Here is an 18,119-nt window from a genome sequence, read left to right on the forward strand (position 1 = left end):
TTGGTCCACGATTCCTTATTCAGTATATTCGGACCACCCCACCATATATATATATATATAAATACACACACACACACACATGGTGGGCTCCCCTATCCGCCACCCAGGGGACGCGCTCTCTAGGGGTTACTTTTCATGTAGTACTATTATATTCTGTACACCCCCTTGAGGATACATGGCAGGAATTGATGATAATGATGATAAATAATCCCCCCCCCTCTCTATAACAATTGGTAACAGAGATCAAATCTCATTATAACAGAATAAATATGATATGTTGGACTTTGGTAAGGCATTTGATAGAATAACAAACGAATGACTGCTGCATAAACTAGAGAATGTAATATTAGAATATAAACTCTTGATTTGGATAAATAGATAGTTCTCAGAAGGGGGGGGGGGGTTCAAAAAGGGATATATGGTAAGAGTCAATCTGGCAGATTTAAAGTGACCAGTGGTATACTCCAAGGAATCAGTCCTTGGACAACTGTTCTGAAATCAATACATTAATAATAGTGGGAAAGACCTGGCAGGAAATGTTCATTTGTTAGCTGGTGATGCAAAGATAGTTAAGGTAATTAGGAATGCTACTGATATCCAGCACTTACAGAATGATATTAAACAGGGTGGAAATTTGGACAAATGAAATGACTGCCAGTTTAATGTTAGTAAGTGTAAAGTTATGCACTTTGGCATCTAGTTACATGCTGAACTATCATCATCATCATCATCAAATTCCTGCCATGTACCGTCAAGGGGTGTATATGATATGATAGCACTACATGAAAAAAATTCCATCATTATTAATTTCCTATCTACAATTTTCCTCCAAATCAGTCTGTCACTTGTCAAGACTCCAACATTATCAGATCTTATATTTCTATCGTCTAAAGCACTTTGTACCGTATCAATCCACCTATATCTTGGTCTTCCTCTGGGTCGTTTTGCTGCCAACCTGGCAGAGAACACTTGTTTTGCTAATCTTTCCTCGCCCATTCTGTTTAAGTGACCATACCACCTGAGATTAGCTCTGCTAACGCATTCCTGGATGCTGACAATGTCAAGTTCTTTCCTAATATCCTCGTATTTAATATGATACTGCCATTGATGCCATCTGTTCATGCCTATACTCTTTTTCAGGACTCTCATATCTGTGGTCTCTAGTCTTTGGTCAAGTGTTTTACTTCTGACCCAGCTCTCAGATCCATAAGTTAAAACTGGTTTGAACACTGTCTTGTATACAGCTAATTTAGTGTTCCGACTAATTTCTCTCTTATTCCATATGAATTTTTTCAATTGACTTCCCACCATACCAGCTTTGCTGATTCTGTTGTCTATTTCTATATTTAATTTACCGTCTTCAGTAAAAATCGTGCCTAAATAGCTGAAATGTTTTACTTGTTCCACAGGTTCTCCATTCACAACGCAGTTGACATTTTCAATGATTCTGCCTATTTTCATTGTCTTTGTCGTTTTATTGCTGACCTTCATACCATATCTATTACAACAGCTATAAAGCTAGAAATTATGATCTTAGGAGAATACTATTTTACATGTGATAAGATTTCCAGTGGCATATTATATTAGGGGTTATTCTATAAGAAACTGATGAGGGTAGAAATTTTGGCATATTGGTGGATAAGAATTGGAAGTTCAAAGATCACACAGCAAAAATTGCAAATACAACTCAGAGGATAATTGCAATGTTGAAATAAACCTTGAACATGTAAGGATAAGGCAGTCATTTTGCCTCTTCACAAGGTCTTGATAAGACTATACCTGGACTACTGTGTGTAGATAGCCTGTTGGATTCCAAGGGGAAAAGAAACTGTGGAAAGGGTGCAAAGAAGAATTACAAAGATTATATCATGATTATGGAATTTAGATTATGAAGACAGATTGCAAATATGTGAACTACAGACTCTGGTTAACAGGAAAAAGACGGGGGGTTCTGTGATAGTGGTCTACAAACTTCTGAATGGTGTTATAGGATATCATCTGATGAAATTTTTTGTTGATAAGCAAAGTAACGTTGATTGAGATTCTGTAGTTTGGCATATTGAATTTCAACATACCAAACAACACCTATAAAGAAGGAACAATGTCAACCTTCAGCTTCTTCAATTGTTACTTATCTCACTTTTTCCATTTAAACTCAAACTTCTTTTCATCTCAGAGGCAACACTTGTGCATATGTTCACTAAGATACCCAATGATGAAAAGTATTCAGCTTAGAATCTTATCTTTCTGATGATATTTCCTTGCTAAATCTCTTAGCCTCATTCTATAAAATTTGTTTTTGTTTCTACTACTCCCATACTCCTCCATCCATTCTGAACTTTTCATGATGCCCACCCAGGGCTTATTTTTCCTGCATGAAGTCAACAGTGAGCCATGAGGTAATACCTATAAATCTGAAAAAATTATTCTAGAATACCTGATAATTCTAAGTACGGTAAGAATGCCAACCATGCTAATCCAAAGAATGTTGAAGCAATTCAGACCACAATCAAATGTATTTCTTCTCCCATGAAACAACACCCATATTATTATTATTATTATTATTATTATTACATAACACCTCCAGGGAGTCCAAAGACTCATCGAGGGAAGGCACCTACACCACAACTCTCCATCTCCACCACATCCACCAACTACTTTCATCATCTATACCAGGGGTGGGGAACCTTTTTAGTATCAAGGGTGAAAATTACTTATTTAAAAACTTCCACGGGCGACTGGCGAATTTTAACTCTTATATATAGTGTATGTAGCGTGCAATATATATCTCAATAAGTAAATGTGCAACATTCTCATCTGATATGGTATCTTTTAATTACAATTGTGTAGACTATAATAAATTTAGTTTAATCCTTTATCCAAGTGTGAGCAAACAAAGTTTGTGCCTGAAAGTATCTTCAGGACTGGGGTAAGGTGGTACAACACTGGGAAACTCGTAGCAAAGGTGGACCAAGCTAACATCACTCCTATCACAGTATCTCCCATAATGCAATGAAAAAAATTGCTCACATTGATAAGTACTAGAAAAGTGAGAAGCTATTTTCAAGGCATTATTTTTTAAAGAAGGGAATTTCTCAGAATCAATAGATCTGTAAAGTCCAATATAGGCAGATTACTATATTTTGATCTCAAAGTGTTATCACACTGCAAATCAATCAACTCTAATTGTGAAGAATCGGAGGCTTCCTCAGGGTGTATATCAAAAGGTGTTTCAAATATCTGTAACTCAATTCTTTGATTTTTTTATATCTTCAAATCTCCTTTGAAATTGATTTAAAACACTTTGACACTCATCAACATACTCACTTGTTGATTTTGGATTGTGTTCTATTAATTTTGGAAAATGTGTAAAGAGGTTTTTTTTTTCAGTTGGGTAAGAAATAATTGAAGCATCGATTCAAAGCTTTTGATATGAGTGAGCAAAGGGGTCATTAACTGATTGGGGCCTTGTAATTTCAAATTTAGATTATTCAAATGACTAGTTATGTCTACTAAAAATGCTAAATCACTTTGAACTTTTCATCCTCCAATTCTTTAATGGAGACACCTTTAATCCAAAAAAATTTTCACTTCGTCTTGAAGTTCATAAAATCGCTTGAGCATTTGAGATCTACTTAGCCACCTAACTTCACAATGGTACAATAAGTCCCCATATTCGGCTTCAAGATCTTGCAAAAATTATTTGAATTACTTGTTGTTCAACCCTTAATAAATTTACTTTTTATCAAATTAATGGCCTTTGTTACTACATTCATGATGCTGTTCATCTTGAGTGACATTGCACATAGATTTTCCATATGAATGAAGCAGTGGCACACAATTGAAGTATTTGGGTTCAATTGACGTTTCTTAAATTCATTCTTAATCAGAGCCACGAGCCCTTTTTCATGACCTGCTATGGATGGAGCACCATCTGTAGCGAGATAACTCAGTTTTTCATACAGTGAATCGAAACCCTTTAATGCTGAATTGACCGTTTCAAATAAATCTTCACCTTTAGTTGTCCCCTTCATTGATTTTAAAGCAAGAAATTCTTCTCGTATATTGAAATCTGTAGTTATTCCTCATATAAACATAGCCATTTGTGCAGGATTTGACAGATCAGTAGTCTCATTGACTGCTAATAAGTAAAACACAAATTCTGCAGAATCTACTTTCAAAGAAGTTTGGATATCATCAGCGATATCTATAATATAGTCAGAAACAGTTCTTGATAGGCCAATATTTTTAAACAAACTCAGTTTTTCTGGACATAAAATTTCGACGGTAGTAAACATGCAATCTTTCACAAACTCACCTTCATTATGGGTTTTAAGTTTTTTAGCAATTTGTTCACACAATGCATAACTAGCTTGCGTTACAGATGGTCTTTCCTGAATAAATTTTTTAAAAAGAGATTGGCTTTTGATTATATTTCTTCCAAAGTCGCTATCTTGTCTAAATGTTCTGATCCTTTTAAATATTCATATTTCTTATTCTTACTCAAATAATGTCATTCGAGATTATATTTTTTGTAAACTGCAACATGTTCATCACAAATAAGACAAATGCACTTGTCATTAATTTCAATAAAGTATAGTTCTATCCATTTTTCACAAAACAGAACACATTCACCACTTCTTTTATGCTTTTCACTAAAACTTGTCATTTAAAAAAATAAATTGAATAAAGTTGTCAACTAGTTAATTACAAGGCACTCGCAGTACTGAATGAGAAAAACAAAGTCAAAGTCAATATGTTTTGACACGCGGGAAAATGTAATTGAGAAGCAACCAATCAGAGAAGGTCTGAACTTTGCCTGCGAGAAATGCTCCTGATTTCTTTTTTTTTTTAATTGCTGGTCTCGATTTGATGGTTGCCAGACATATGACGATCATATTTTATGTAATATAGTTATTTTTGATCTTGTGTATTTAATTATTTAAATTTAAATAAATTTAATTATAATAAATTTAAGTTATTATAAAATTTTATTTACATGCACATACAAGTACATCAGCAAAGGGGCAAATTGAAATAGACTCGCGGGCAAAATTTTGCCCGCGGGCGAGGAGTTCTCCACCCCTGATCTATACCAATACCATCTACAGCCGACCACCACCACCACTAGTATTTTCACAGACAATCAGAAACATCCATGCCCTTGGCGGAATTCAAACCTGCAGCTTTTTGGCTGGAGAGTGGATACGCTAATCACTCAGCCAACCAGGCCGACAAAAAGACACACCAACACTCTAGAACTTCCTAGTAGTAGTTTTCATTCATGTGTTGTTTGACATTATAAGAAATGTCAAGTGGAATGATCTTTATGATTTCTATGATTTATTTTATGGCAGAATTGTTTTTTCCAAGCTTTTAAGCCAAACATTTGCAATGAATGAATGAAGCAATTCATACAGGTAGAGAAACATTCAATTCTCACTGCAATTTAAATCCCCCCCCCCCATCTAACTTTTGTTTCAAAGCTTTTCAAGAGAAGAATACAACATATAATAATTTGCTTTCATTGATGTCACAAAATGCTTGTACTAGAGCTCAAATAAGTCAAATGCAAAAATTATTAAAACAAAATTGATTTTGAATGGTCAACATAATGAAACCTGCAGCACGTTCATATGGTAGTCATGCTTTCTAGTCCCTTTCCAATATCACTGGCAGTAATCCCCCCCCCCAACTTTTGTACTCTAACAGCTCTATTGCAGTGCCACAAAATCTCCACGCTTCTTACTTCTTTCTCCAATTCTTGAGGAGATCAGAAGGATTTTGTCCATTATAGATATAAAATGTCTTCTGGTCCTCATGGTATTCCGAATCGTTCTGAACCCTTATACTCTAGAGACGATAGATGTTTTATGTCACCATTTTTTATGCTCTGTTATTCCACTGGTATTTAGCCTAGAAATTAGACTATATTCTACCCATTCCTATGAAGGATACCAATATATATCTATAGTGTTATGCTTTTCACTTCAATTGCATTTAGTGGACTTCGATGCTACCTGGAAACCTTTGTACTAATAAATGATTGCAAGAATGGATTTTGTCATTGCTAATTAGTAGGGACCTCTTTGGACAAATTGTTAATACCCAAGCTATACTCAATACCTCTCAGGTATTAATAGCTTAAGTAGAGAAATTCCTCTGTAATTCTCACATTCAGTTTTATTCCCACTCCCATTCTCACTTAATTATGTACTACACCCAGTCAGATCATTTGAATGGGTGTAGTACATGTACACAAAATGGAAAATGAAGGATATCCAAATTCAAGAACTCCAGGGGAAAAGACCCACTAAGCAGACATTGGGGGGGGGGGGGGGGGGATAACATTATAATGAAAGAAAGGAAAGTAGAATGAAGCGATCCCAAGGTAATAGCCAGGAATCAAAAGAGGTGACATGTTCTTCGTAATATCATTTTTAGAGTAAATAAGCCCATTTCCACATACTCTGCTGAGTCATGCCTGTTGAGAGAGTCCAAATAGTGGTATGTGGGAGGTACCGTCATCAAGGCCACAGAATGGCAAGGAGACTGGTCACTTTCTGTATCGGTGTCATGTTCACTAGCCATCTCCCCCACCGCATGTCTCCACTCTTTCCTTTCATCGAAAATAATCCAGAAGTTAAAAATGAAAGACAAACAATGATGACAAACAATGAGAGCATAATAATTCTCATCAGTTCATCCAAACAATTCAAACCAAACACAATATTCCAAACTCACCAGGATCCCTAACAAAAAAATCATTTCCACATCCACATCACAAACATCTGCGGCATAAATTCCAATATAAACAACGTTCATCACAACTTAGACATCCAAATCAGACCACCTTCTCTTAACAGAAACCCAAATTACAGCTACATCGACCACAATCAACCTTCAATGCCCAAATTATACTCTTCGTGATTCATTTCACCACAAAGATGGCACCTGTGCCTTTGTTAACATTGCCTGCCAGAGATTTTCAAATTTAGAATCCAATGCTTTTGACCTCCTCTGGCTGAAGGTTTCCTTGTACCACTTAGTAACATTCATCTGCTACATTTACTGGTCTCCAAACTCTGAAAACCACAAAGACCTCCATGAAAATCGACCATCTACAATCCAGCTACCCAAGCAGTAAAGTCATAGTCCTAAGTGACCTGAATTTCCACAATTCCAACAGGCTCCCCTTTTCTAACACCACAGATCAAGCCAGACATGATGTGTAATATTTTGCTATATGGAACAAACTAATGCAAATCATGTAGCTACCTACCTGAATTCTAGATAATCCCCTCCACTCTTCCAATACCTTTGATCTTTCTTTTAACTAGTTCTCCTTCCAGACACACTGTGGCTCTCCTCTCAGCAACTCAAATAAATCAAGTCAAGTTTCCAGTCTCACAGAATGTCTCTCCTCTGATCACACCCGACCTCATGTCCTTTGTCACTACAAATGTACAAAGTGGGATGATCTCCAGAACTACTACTCTTCAAGAATGACTATTGTTTCTGCTTTTCCAACCCCGTGAGTCACAGAAATCATCCTCAGTGGCATGAAGGCATTTATCCCTCATTCCATCCAAAATTCTTGTCTACTTTCCAAGCCTTAGTGTTTAACGGAAGATGTATGAAAACACCTCGAAGGAAAAAAAACTCAACTTACTGCAAGTGGCTTGCATCAAGAACCCAAGCTTCATACTCAGCCTATGTGGAAGCACGCAATAAACGTAAATCAACTATTTTAATTAGTTATTCACATGTGACGTCACTTTGACACTGTATGGTCACTCCTATATCTCATTGGTTTTGGGAGTGAAACCTTCTGCTAGAAGAAGTGGTAGAGTCACAAATTAAATTTTCATAAAGAGTTAGTATATAATCACAAACATCCATGCCCTTGGCAGCATTTGAACACAGCCTCTTGGCTGGAGAGCAGATATGCTAGCTACTCAGTCAACCAGCCTAATCAACTATCAAGCAGCAAATCAAATCCAAGTTCATAAAAGCCATTAGCAGAAAACTTCATCTCTTCTCCAAACAGTAGCCATACCTTATGGTCCTTCACAAAAGCCATCAGACAGTACCTCTGCACATCTGTGCTCTCACCTCTCTCCTACCCAGATGGAACTGTTAGAGCTCCCCCAAAGAAAAAGCTGATCTCCTAGTGTCACTCTTTTCTGCTAATGACTGCAGATGACAAAGGCAAATCACCTCCTTCCATACTAGCAACTGAGCACCATATGCCTCCTGTGGCATTTTGACAGAAAGACATAAGAAGAATATTAAACAACCTGAACATACAAAGTTCTCTAGTCTCGATAGCATCTCTCCTATCATAATCAGGCGTTGGCTCTGGAGCACAACATTTGATTAAAAAGGGAGACATAAGCCTACTGCCCAAGTGCCATCACCTCAATCCTCTCTGAAATAATGGAGAAAGTTATCAATAGTCAACTTCTTCACTACCTAGAAGCTCACCAGTTAATCAGTGACCACCAGTATGGATTCCACCAATTCAGATTCACAGCTGATATCTTAGCCTACATTACTCACCACTGGACAGGTGCAATGGAAAGGTTTGGAGAAATGTGTGCTATTGCCCTTGACATTTCCAAGGCTTTTGATCGTATTTGGTATAAAGGTCTGCTTTGCAAAATACCCTTCTTCAGTCTACCTGCTACCCTCTGTAACTGAATAGCCAGCTTTCTCTTTGGTCGTTCACTGCATGTCCTGGTGGATAGCACTTGTAGGAGAACTTGAGGGCTCTGTTCTCTCACCTATCCTCTTTCTTTTGTACATAAGTGGCCTACTCTCAATCACTACAAGTCCTATCCATAGTTTTGCCGATGATAGTACTCTCCACTCATCCTGCTCCTTTGATAAACCATGTAGTTCTGAGACATCATTACAAGATCATCTACAACCAGTTCCTTAAACACTGATTTCCATACCATCTTTCAGTGGGGTGAGGATAATCTAGTCACTTTCAATGATGCCAGAATGCAGTCTTGCCTTTTCTCTTGCAAAAGGGATCTCAGCTCACCTTCCCTCATCCTCAGAAATCCTTAAAAATTCTTAATGCTGTCCAAAGGAGAACAGTTCAGCTCTAAGATGACCCTTCCCTCAAAGGCTCACTTCAACACTATCTCACAGGCACAATATTTCAGCTATGTCTCTCTTCTACAGGTACTTCCATGGTCACTGCTCTAGTGAATTGGCAAACATAATTCCTCTACTTGCTGTTAGACCTGTTAAAACAAGAGCAGCTGCTATACAACATCCCTTTACAGTACAAGTGTAAACCCATTGAACCTGCTTCTCCACTTCCTCATTTATTCCATCTACCTCTGTCCTATAGAACAGCCTTCCTCATGATGTGTTTCCGAACAATTTCAACCTACAGCTCTATAAGAAGAATATCAATAGGTTCTTGTACCTTTCATGTGGGAGATAAATATATATTAAAATAAAAATAATAATAAAATACACACACACACATTAGTGAATTTCTTTAGATGATTGTAAATAATCCAGTTTGGCTGATGATGGCCCTTTTTAATAAACCTTCCACTACACAGGTCACAAAAATCACTAGGATGTTTACTTCTACAACCCTTCACTCTGATCTCCAAACTATTCTCCAGTGAGATTCTGACCATCCTGTTATCTTCCAAAGAAAGCAAAACTCAATACTGTAATTTCAAGGACAATACTTTTCTTCCAGTTTTACTTATAACAACATCCAAATATCTAGATTAAATGAGCTTCTCTTCTTGAAATAGCTCTAATTTCCAATTTTCTTGACATAAAGCTGTTATAATTGGCATCATTCTCATAACTAGACAGAAATTAAATATCCATGCAGTTAATAAATACTGTTATCAATTTAGCATAGTGTTAGTGCTTCTAACAGTACTCTAAAAATTGACTGTACTCAGTAGAGAAGAGAGTAATTAATTCTTAATGACAAGTTTTTCACAAATGCATATTCTTTCAAAAGTCATTCAGTTTCTACAACTTCTACAGTCACCATTCATCAAAAATGGCAGTGGTAATAGCCGACCTGGCTGGCTAAGTGGATAGCATAGCTGCTCTCAAACCAACAAGCTGTGGTTTAAAATCCCACCATTGATATGGATGTTTTGTGACTGTCTTTAGCTGGGAGATGAATTTTATCACCAAGTGAAACACCACTGTTCTGCTTATTGGAGGCCTGAAGTGGCTTAAAAAAGTTCCATGCTTAGTCTCTAAAGCAGGCTTGCTGGATTAAGTAAAAAATAAATTTAAAAATTACAAATATATAAAATTGTTGTACAGAAAGCTAAGTCTGAGTATGAAAAGAAACTGGCTCTGAAAAGAATTTTATCATTATGCTGCAAGTAAAAGAAAGAATAAATATGAAAGAATAACTCTTCTGCTAATTTTGCTATAAAGCTTTTAAAAAAATTAGCAGACCTGTTTTATGAAACATCATGCTCACTGCTAATTCCTCCTCGAATGAAGAAACTCAGATGTATAAAGAGGAGGAGGTAGAGCTGTTGCACAAATTGAAAGTTTATTTTTCACTTGGTTAGAATATAATAAATTTAGTTTAATCCTTTATCCAAGTATGAGCAAATAAAGTTTGCACCTGAAAGTATCTTCAGGACTGGGGTAAGGTGGTGCAACACCAGGGCGACTACTTGCAAAGGTGGAGCAAGCTACTATCACTCCTATCACTACTGAGATAGGAGTGATACTAGCTTGCTCCACCTTTGCAAGGAGTCACCCTGGTGTTGCACCACCTTACCCCAGTCCTGAAGATACTTTCAGGCGCAAACTTTGTTTGCTCACACTTGGATAAAGGATTAAACTAAATTTATTATGTTGCACAAATTGAATAAGCATTTGGCAATAGGGACTGATGGGATCTCAGCATGGATGTTTTTGGATAAACTGGTTATTTCATTAACCAGGCTATATAATTTAAGTCTCAGAACAGGGAAGGTTCTGCAAGAATGGAAAGAATGTATGGTAATCCCACTGCTTAAGGGTGTGGTGCAAAGAGTGATGGTGAATATTTTGGAAAAGTTGGTTAGGGCTCACATTCAGAAATGAGTTGACAATGAATCTCTACTTTGCAATGAATAGCATGGGTTTACTAAGGGAAGGTCACCATGTTTTAGCAACTTGTTCACATTCTATAATAATGTTACCATTGAACTAGACAAGGGAAATGGATACATCATGATACTTTTGGATTTTGCTAAAGCTTTTGACAGAATGCAGCATGGAAGACTGTTGCATAAATTGAAGAATATGGGTATTGATTATAAAATATTAGCTTAGAAGAGGATGGCTGACTGACAAATATCAAAAAGTGGCACATGGGGGATGTGAGTCTGCAAGATTTAGGTAACCAGTGGTGTCCCACAGGATCAATCATTGGTCCATTGTTATTCAATCTTTACATTAATGATCTTGGGAAGGATTTGACAGGCGACATACAGTTATTTGCTGATGATGAAGATAGGTAGGGTAATCTGGAATGCTGCTGATATGCAGTACTTGCAGATTGATTTGAATAGGCTGGAATTGTGGGCATGGGCAAATTAATGCAAGTTCAATGTCAGTAAATGCAGTCACACTCTTTGGTGCGATTAGATATTCAATGTCATATTACATTGATGGGATTATGCTAGAAGAAACTGATCGGGTTAGGGATTTTGGAGATTTAGATGATAGGAAGTTGAAATTCAAGGGTCATATAGCAAAGATTGCAAAGCAGTATTAAAAATTATATTAGGATTGTGGAATACAGATTCCAAAGACAGATTGAGAATTTGTAGACTGCAGACACTAGCAAATAGGAGAAAGAGGGGGAGGATATGATTAAGATTTATAAACTTCTGCAAGGGTCAAGGAGGATTTCAGTAGATGGAGTTTTTCATTTTATGGAAGGTTGGGAAAGGGTGAGAGGGCATCCTTGGATGTTGAGAATGAATGTCATCAAGAAAGGGGTGAGAAATAGATTTTTTTTCTCATAGAGTGGTGTATGATTGGAATGGAATGCCAAGAGATATGTGCAAGTAGTGTGAATGAACAACTATGATAGTTGGTGCAGGTAGTATGTGGCCTCCCTCAATGAGTCCCTGACTCCCTTACATAATAATAATTCTCACTTAATAATAATAATAATAAAAAATTATAAAAAAATAAACAAAAAATATCCTTAACCCAACCAAAGTACAAATGTACTTTGGTTGGGCTAAGGATTTATATATATATATATATATATATTATATATATATATATATAAACTCTCAGTTGGGAATACATTATTTAGACAAGAACTGGGAATAAATTCAAAGTTCTCTAAATAATCTGATAAAAATGGGCAATGGCCATTCAACATTCCTTTGCAGAATCTGAGACAATTTTTTTTTCTTTGTTCACTTCCTATACTATATTTCTCATAGAAAAAAAATCTTCATGTCTTCAAATTCAATGTGAGCAAAGTTTTTTTCTTCTCTTTGTTTTCCACTCATTCACAGTACTAACTGTACTATACAGGCTAAACAACCACTCTCTTTTATGCATGAAATTAATTACCACAAAAAACTGCACATATATAAATGGTCAATACATTTCTATGCACAGGTCATAAATCGAAGTAAATGCAATTTGTGGCACTTATCCACTATTCTAAACGTTTGCGCTTTCTGATTACTCAAAAAAATGCCTCTACTTCGTATTTACTGGAATAATCATTTGAAATGTAAGCAGAAATAAGTTTCTGTGGTTTAGGAGTTCTGTGGGAAGTTTTCGGTATTGATACCACATTATAATACAAATAAGGAGTTGAATAAAAATAAGCAAATAAAACCTGACAAGTTTCATACGTCATAAGATTTACATCACGAGGGATAGTTGTACATAAAAGTTTTCATAACAAAGGCCTATTAACAATTAATTACACATTAGATGTTTTTAATAACTTCAACTCTTCAAAAACATCAAATATGTGTAATTAATTGTTAATAGGCTTCTGTTGTGTAAAACATTTTACACTGCTTCAGACATTGACAGTCCTACATATACTCCTCCCTAATTATCTATACAACCAAATTAATCGGAAATTAAACACAATTTGAAACTTGCTTATCTTGATTAATTGCATAATTATTTGAAATACATACCTATCTTAAACATAAAAAGACAAACTTACCCCATTCCTACTTTGTCATTTTTTAGAAGAGCTATTGCTTGACTTTCGCTAATTAATAAAAGGAAAAATAGTCTCAGATTCAAGGGAAAACTTTTTGAAAAACATTAACAATGAAATTAATAACTAATCAAAAATAAATTATGTAAAGCCATTTGGCCAGCTTTAGATAGATCAGTAGATCTGCTAGAACATAAAAACTACATTTGAAATCTCATCTGTATTGCAGATCAGGACTGGCAGACCACAATATGCACTCCTTCACCATGGATACAATGGAACAACTATGGCGCATTAAAGTTACTACAAATCTCAGACACTAATTTTGGAATCAGCATCAGCTATAAAACACTCCCTTAACTTCAATAAGTTTAGCTGCATTAAATGTCAATTCCTGGGGCATTTGTTTCTTTTCATATACAATCTGAATTATGCATTTAAAGCTAAGTTGCAGGTTTAAGGGAATAAAAATAGCACAAAGAAATTCTGATAAGTAAACAGGTTTATTCTGGTAAAGATGCTTATATGTTGTTACCCATAACTTTTTTTTTTTCAGGAAATAATAACGTACGCTAAAATATTAATCATAATAACTTTAATTAATACTTTCCTATATTTCAGTAATACTACATTGCCATCATCAGATATCAGAAAAAACAATGATCAGTGCACGCAAGCACTAACATTGGGCAAATGAGGCTGAAGAAAGGAAATCAAAGTTGGGCCTAGAGTCCTAAATGGAACCCTCTAGTGGGTTAGACTGAGTGGTCTTGGCCACTGGTCTGAAAATTTGAGACCGAGTGCTTCATACATTTGGGGCAGTCTCATGCACCCAAACTGGTTGAGGTTTGGAGAGTTTCTCAGGGCTGAGGTAGACTTGAGGAATAGCTTCTTATATTTGTATTTGCTGTGGTGTAATAGAGTGGCCTTCTTCCAGCAGATCCTATGGTGTCCAAAGCATGGTAGCAATGGCAGAACCAGACATAACCCTAGTGTTCAGAAATTCTGATATTAGCTGTCCTGCCTGTTTGGCTGTAATAGAACAGTTGGCAGCTACAAGGGACTGGTAGGTCTACGGAATGTGGCTGGTCATTGGTGGAATGTATAAGGGATGTCAATTTTTTATGTGATCTGTAAGTGGTTGCAAAGTCATATTTTCTTATGATTTTTGTTCATTTTTCGGACTGCTGACACTTATGTTCTCCTGGCTGACACTAACAAAAATATATGTACATTAGAAGAGGAGCTTGCCATGATGCTGAATGTTGACCTTTGGACGATATATGAAAATCCTAAAAACAGCTTTCAAACCTCAACTACCTCCTAACACAGTAGTAAACTAATAATCCTTCATCCTGAAGCCAGAGGCAATTAGCACACTCGCACATAACCATAACTATGCACAACACCTAAAAAAATTCCTGCAGAAGAAATTATGATCCAAGTAGAATGAGTTATCCTCAGCCTTCCCAACCATATACACAATATCCGACTGAACGTAGCCAGAGTACTCACTCATGCTAAACCATCAAAAAGCAACCTCTCAAGAAAAGAATTTGAATCTCTGCAAGAAATTAAAACAACAACAGAACAGTAATTACCAAAGCAAATATGGGAAATTCCACTGTGGTTTTAAACCAAAGAGATTACACAGGAAAGTTTGCCTCCTTACTTCGAGATTGCTCTACCTACCTACCTTCCTATACTTTCATATTTATAAATTTAGGGACACAAAAATACACATGTTGAAAAGATTATTTTACTAATTATTAATAAAATAACACTTGACGTTTCGACCCCTGTATCGAGGTCATCATCAGAAGGATACATGCGTATAAGGAACCAAGCTACATGCTCTAGCCCTGTATACTGGTAAACTAAATCTACGTAGTTAATTAATCTTTTTCCTAGCCTGATCTCTAGCGATAAAAAAATAAAAAATATATATTTAAAAAAAATTTTTTTAATAAATAAAATAAAATAATTTTTTTTTTATCACTAGAGGTCAGGCTAAGAATAAAAAATAAAAAATTAATAAAATAAAAATAAATAAATAAATACAACTACAATAAACTGCTAAAGTCATCATGTATTAATATTCTTCTGGATTTTGTACAGTTCTGATTGTTATAATATGATTTCCTTCTATTGCTGTTGAATGTTACAAACACTTCACCAGGTTGTCTTCTTGTAGTGGGATTTTTCTTCAGCTTGTTTAGGTTGTTATACAGGTTGTAGATGGATCCTCCACATTCTTGTAATAATTAGGCCATCATTTTTGTTGAGATTTGGGTTATGCTTGAGCATTTCACATGGCTCTTTAAAGTTCCTCTCAAACCAAGTTTTGGTTTGGTGTAGGGACTTGGTATTTTTCCAATCAATTCTGTGGTGTGTTTGGAGTGTGTGGTCAGAAAGGCCGGTTTTTCCAAAATGGAGGTATTTAATGTGTCGTTTGTGTTCGTCTCTTCTAATTGGGATAGTTCATCCTGTTTCTCCTATGTATGGTATGTTACATGTGCATTGTATTTTGTATACCCCTGGGTGGGCTAGGTGTGGAAGAGGATCTTTAGAAGAACTGAGTAGGTGTCTTAACTTATTCGGGGGTTTAAAGGTGATTTTAATGTTGTATTTGTGTAGTGTTCTGTCTATTTTTTCAGAAATGCCTCTAACATAAGGAATGGCAATAGCATTCCTGAAATCTTTTTTGTTCTTACTGGTATCTTTGTGGAGGATCTTGTGAATAGTTTTTTTACTGTATCCATTTTTTATAAATGTTTGGTTGATGATCTTGTATTCCTGGTTTTAGAGTTTGTTCATTAGAACAAATGGGTTCAAGCTCTGTGTTTAAGGGTGCTTATGACACCTAGTTTTTGTGTTGGGTGATGGTAAGAATTTTTGTGTATGTATTGGCCTGTGTGTGTGTGTGTATGTTTGCGGTAGACTGAGAAGGAGAGACAGCCAGAGGGAAGACGTGTGATCAGTCTATCTAGGAACGGAAGAGACTGTTTTTTTTCCATTTCAATGGTGAATTGGATATGTTTGTGTTGTTTGTTTAGGTGGATAAGGAATGTATTCAGTGCTTCGCAGCTGTGAGGCCAAATGGCGAAAATATCGTCAACGTATCTTGAGCCAAATTTTGGATTTTAGACATGCTGTCTCTAGAGCACGTTGCTCATATTCCATATAAAAGTTAGCTATTTGGGAGGGGGGGAGTGTTGAATCCATTGGCTGTACCTTCTTTTTGAAAGTAGAAATTGTTCTGCCACACGAAATATCTGGAGTGGAGTACGTGGGCAAAGAGGGTCGTGATGTCGTGTGGAAATATGTTCTGTAAGAGCAACATAGTGTCATTGATTGGGACATTGGTGAAAAGGGAAGTTATGTCAAAGTTGACTAATAAATCTTGGTCGTTGAGTGTAATGTTTTAATTTTATTTATGAAATGTTGTGTATGTAGGAAGGGGACTGACCTACCAATTCCTTGAGTGTGGCTGCTAATTTTTTGACTAAATGATAATTTGGGCTCAATTTCTTCAACAATCGGACATCTGCTTTGTGTATTTTTGGCAGGCCATAAATTCTGGGCGTGCAGGCATAATGAGATATTCATTTTTTGTTGTTTCTTCGGGCCATGTGTGGACAGATTTGATTAATTCAGTTGTTTTCTTTCTAATACGTTTTGTGGGGTTGTAGTTTACCATTTGGTAGGTGTTGTGGTCCGATATCAAATGGTTCATTTTTTCAATGTATGTTGTAGAGTCTAAAAGGACAGCGGCATTACCTTTATCTGCTTTCATGATTATAATGTCTTGGTTATTTTTTAAGGATTTAAGAGCCAGATTTTTGGTTTTGTTTAAGTTGCTGCTTAGTTTTTTTGTTTGAATTTAGTATACACGATGTTTTCATGCATATTTTATCAGCTAGATTGGTGGGGAGGAATCTTAAACCTCTCTCGATATGATAAATGATATCAAGTTTGTTCAGTGACCTCGGAGCAATGACATAGTACAAACCTTTCTTTAGCAGTGAGAGTTCACCTTGGCTGAGATTGTGGTTATTGTTTGATAACCAAGCTGTGGTCCAATGGTGGTTGGTTGCTCCTAACTTCGTTTGTGGGCGATTGGCTGCTCCTTGTGATGTCGGTTTGTGATTGGCTGTTCCTTTTGTTATGGTGTCCTGATGGTCTTGTGCTTTTCTGTTGTTCTAGGGCTTGAAATTTCATTATTAGGTTTTTCTTTCTTTTTCAGTAATAAGTGCTTGGCTAAGTCGTCTGTGATCCTGTCTAAAATCTCCCAAATTTCTGAATTAACGTAGTCAGATAGCTCTAATTTAAGTTGTAGAACTTTGGCTTAGGTAGATGCTAGGTTTTTATGTGCCTTGTGGATTTTTTTTTTTAATCGCTAGAGGTCAAGCTAGGAAAAAGATTAATTAACTACGTAGATTTAGTTTACCGGCATACAGGGGTAGAGCATGTAGCTTGGTTACTTATACGCATGTATCTTTCTGACGATGAACTCAATACAGGGGTCGAAATGTCATGTTATTTTAATAATAATTAGTAAAATAATCTTCAAAAAGCGTGTTTTTGTGTCCCTAAATTTATAAATATGAATGCTGATCGCCGTGTAACCTTAAAAGAAAGAACTACCTTCCTATAGACTATTTTCTATGCTCCCATCAATACACAGATCAGAACACTCCATAGGCTCCTTAAGAAGGCCATTTTTTGGCCTGTGGATATCACAAACAAACTAAAACTGCGTATCCTCTAAGCTCCAAACCTAGATATATGGGCTACCAAAAATCCATGAACAAAATGTGCCATTACATCCCACTGTGGGTGGCACTAATTCGCCCACATACAAATAGCCAAACATTTAGCCAACATGCTCGCACAACACAATGTC

General features: G+C 36.2%; 1 protein-coding gene across 5 annotated transcripts in view; it reads right to left on the reverse strand.

The window, feature by feature from the left end:
- Positions 1 to 18,119, reverse strand: part of Stat92E (Signal transducer and transcription activator Stat92E) — a 477,065-nt gene that overhangs the window by 235,888 nt on the left and 223,058 nt on the right. For all 5 annotated transcript variants that reach the window (XM_090412268.1, XM_090412269.1, XM_090412266.1 and 2 more), the window contains one exon: positions 13,217 to 13,264. In XM_090412268.1, coding sequence (XP_090268394.1) covers positions 13,217 to 13,264 — 48 coding nt within the window. The remainder of the gene's footprint in view (positions 1 to 13,216; positions 13,265 to 18,119) is intronic.

The sequence above is a fragment of the Typopeltis vanoorti genome, chromosome 22, assembly GCF_054136105.1.
Source record: "Typopeltis vanoorti isolate ZY-2024b chromosome 22, IOZ_Tvanoo_1.0, whole genome shotgun sequence".
Lineage (NCBI taxonomy): Eukaryota > Metazoa > Arthropoda > Arachnida > Uropygi > Thelyphonidae > Typopeltis > Typopeltis vanoorti.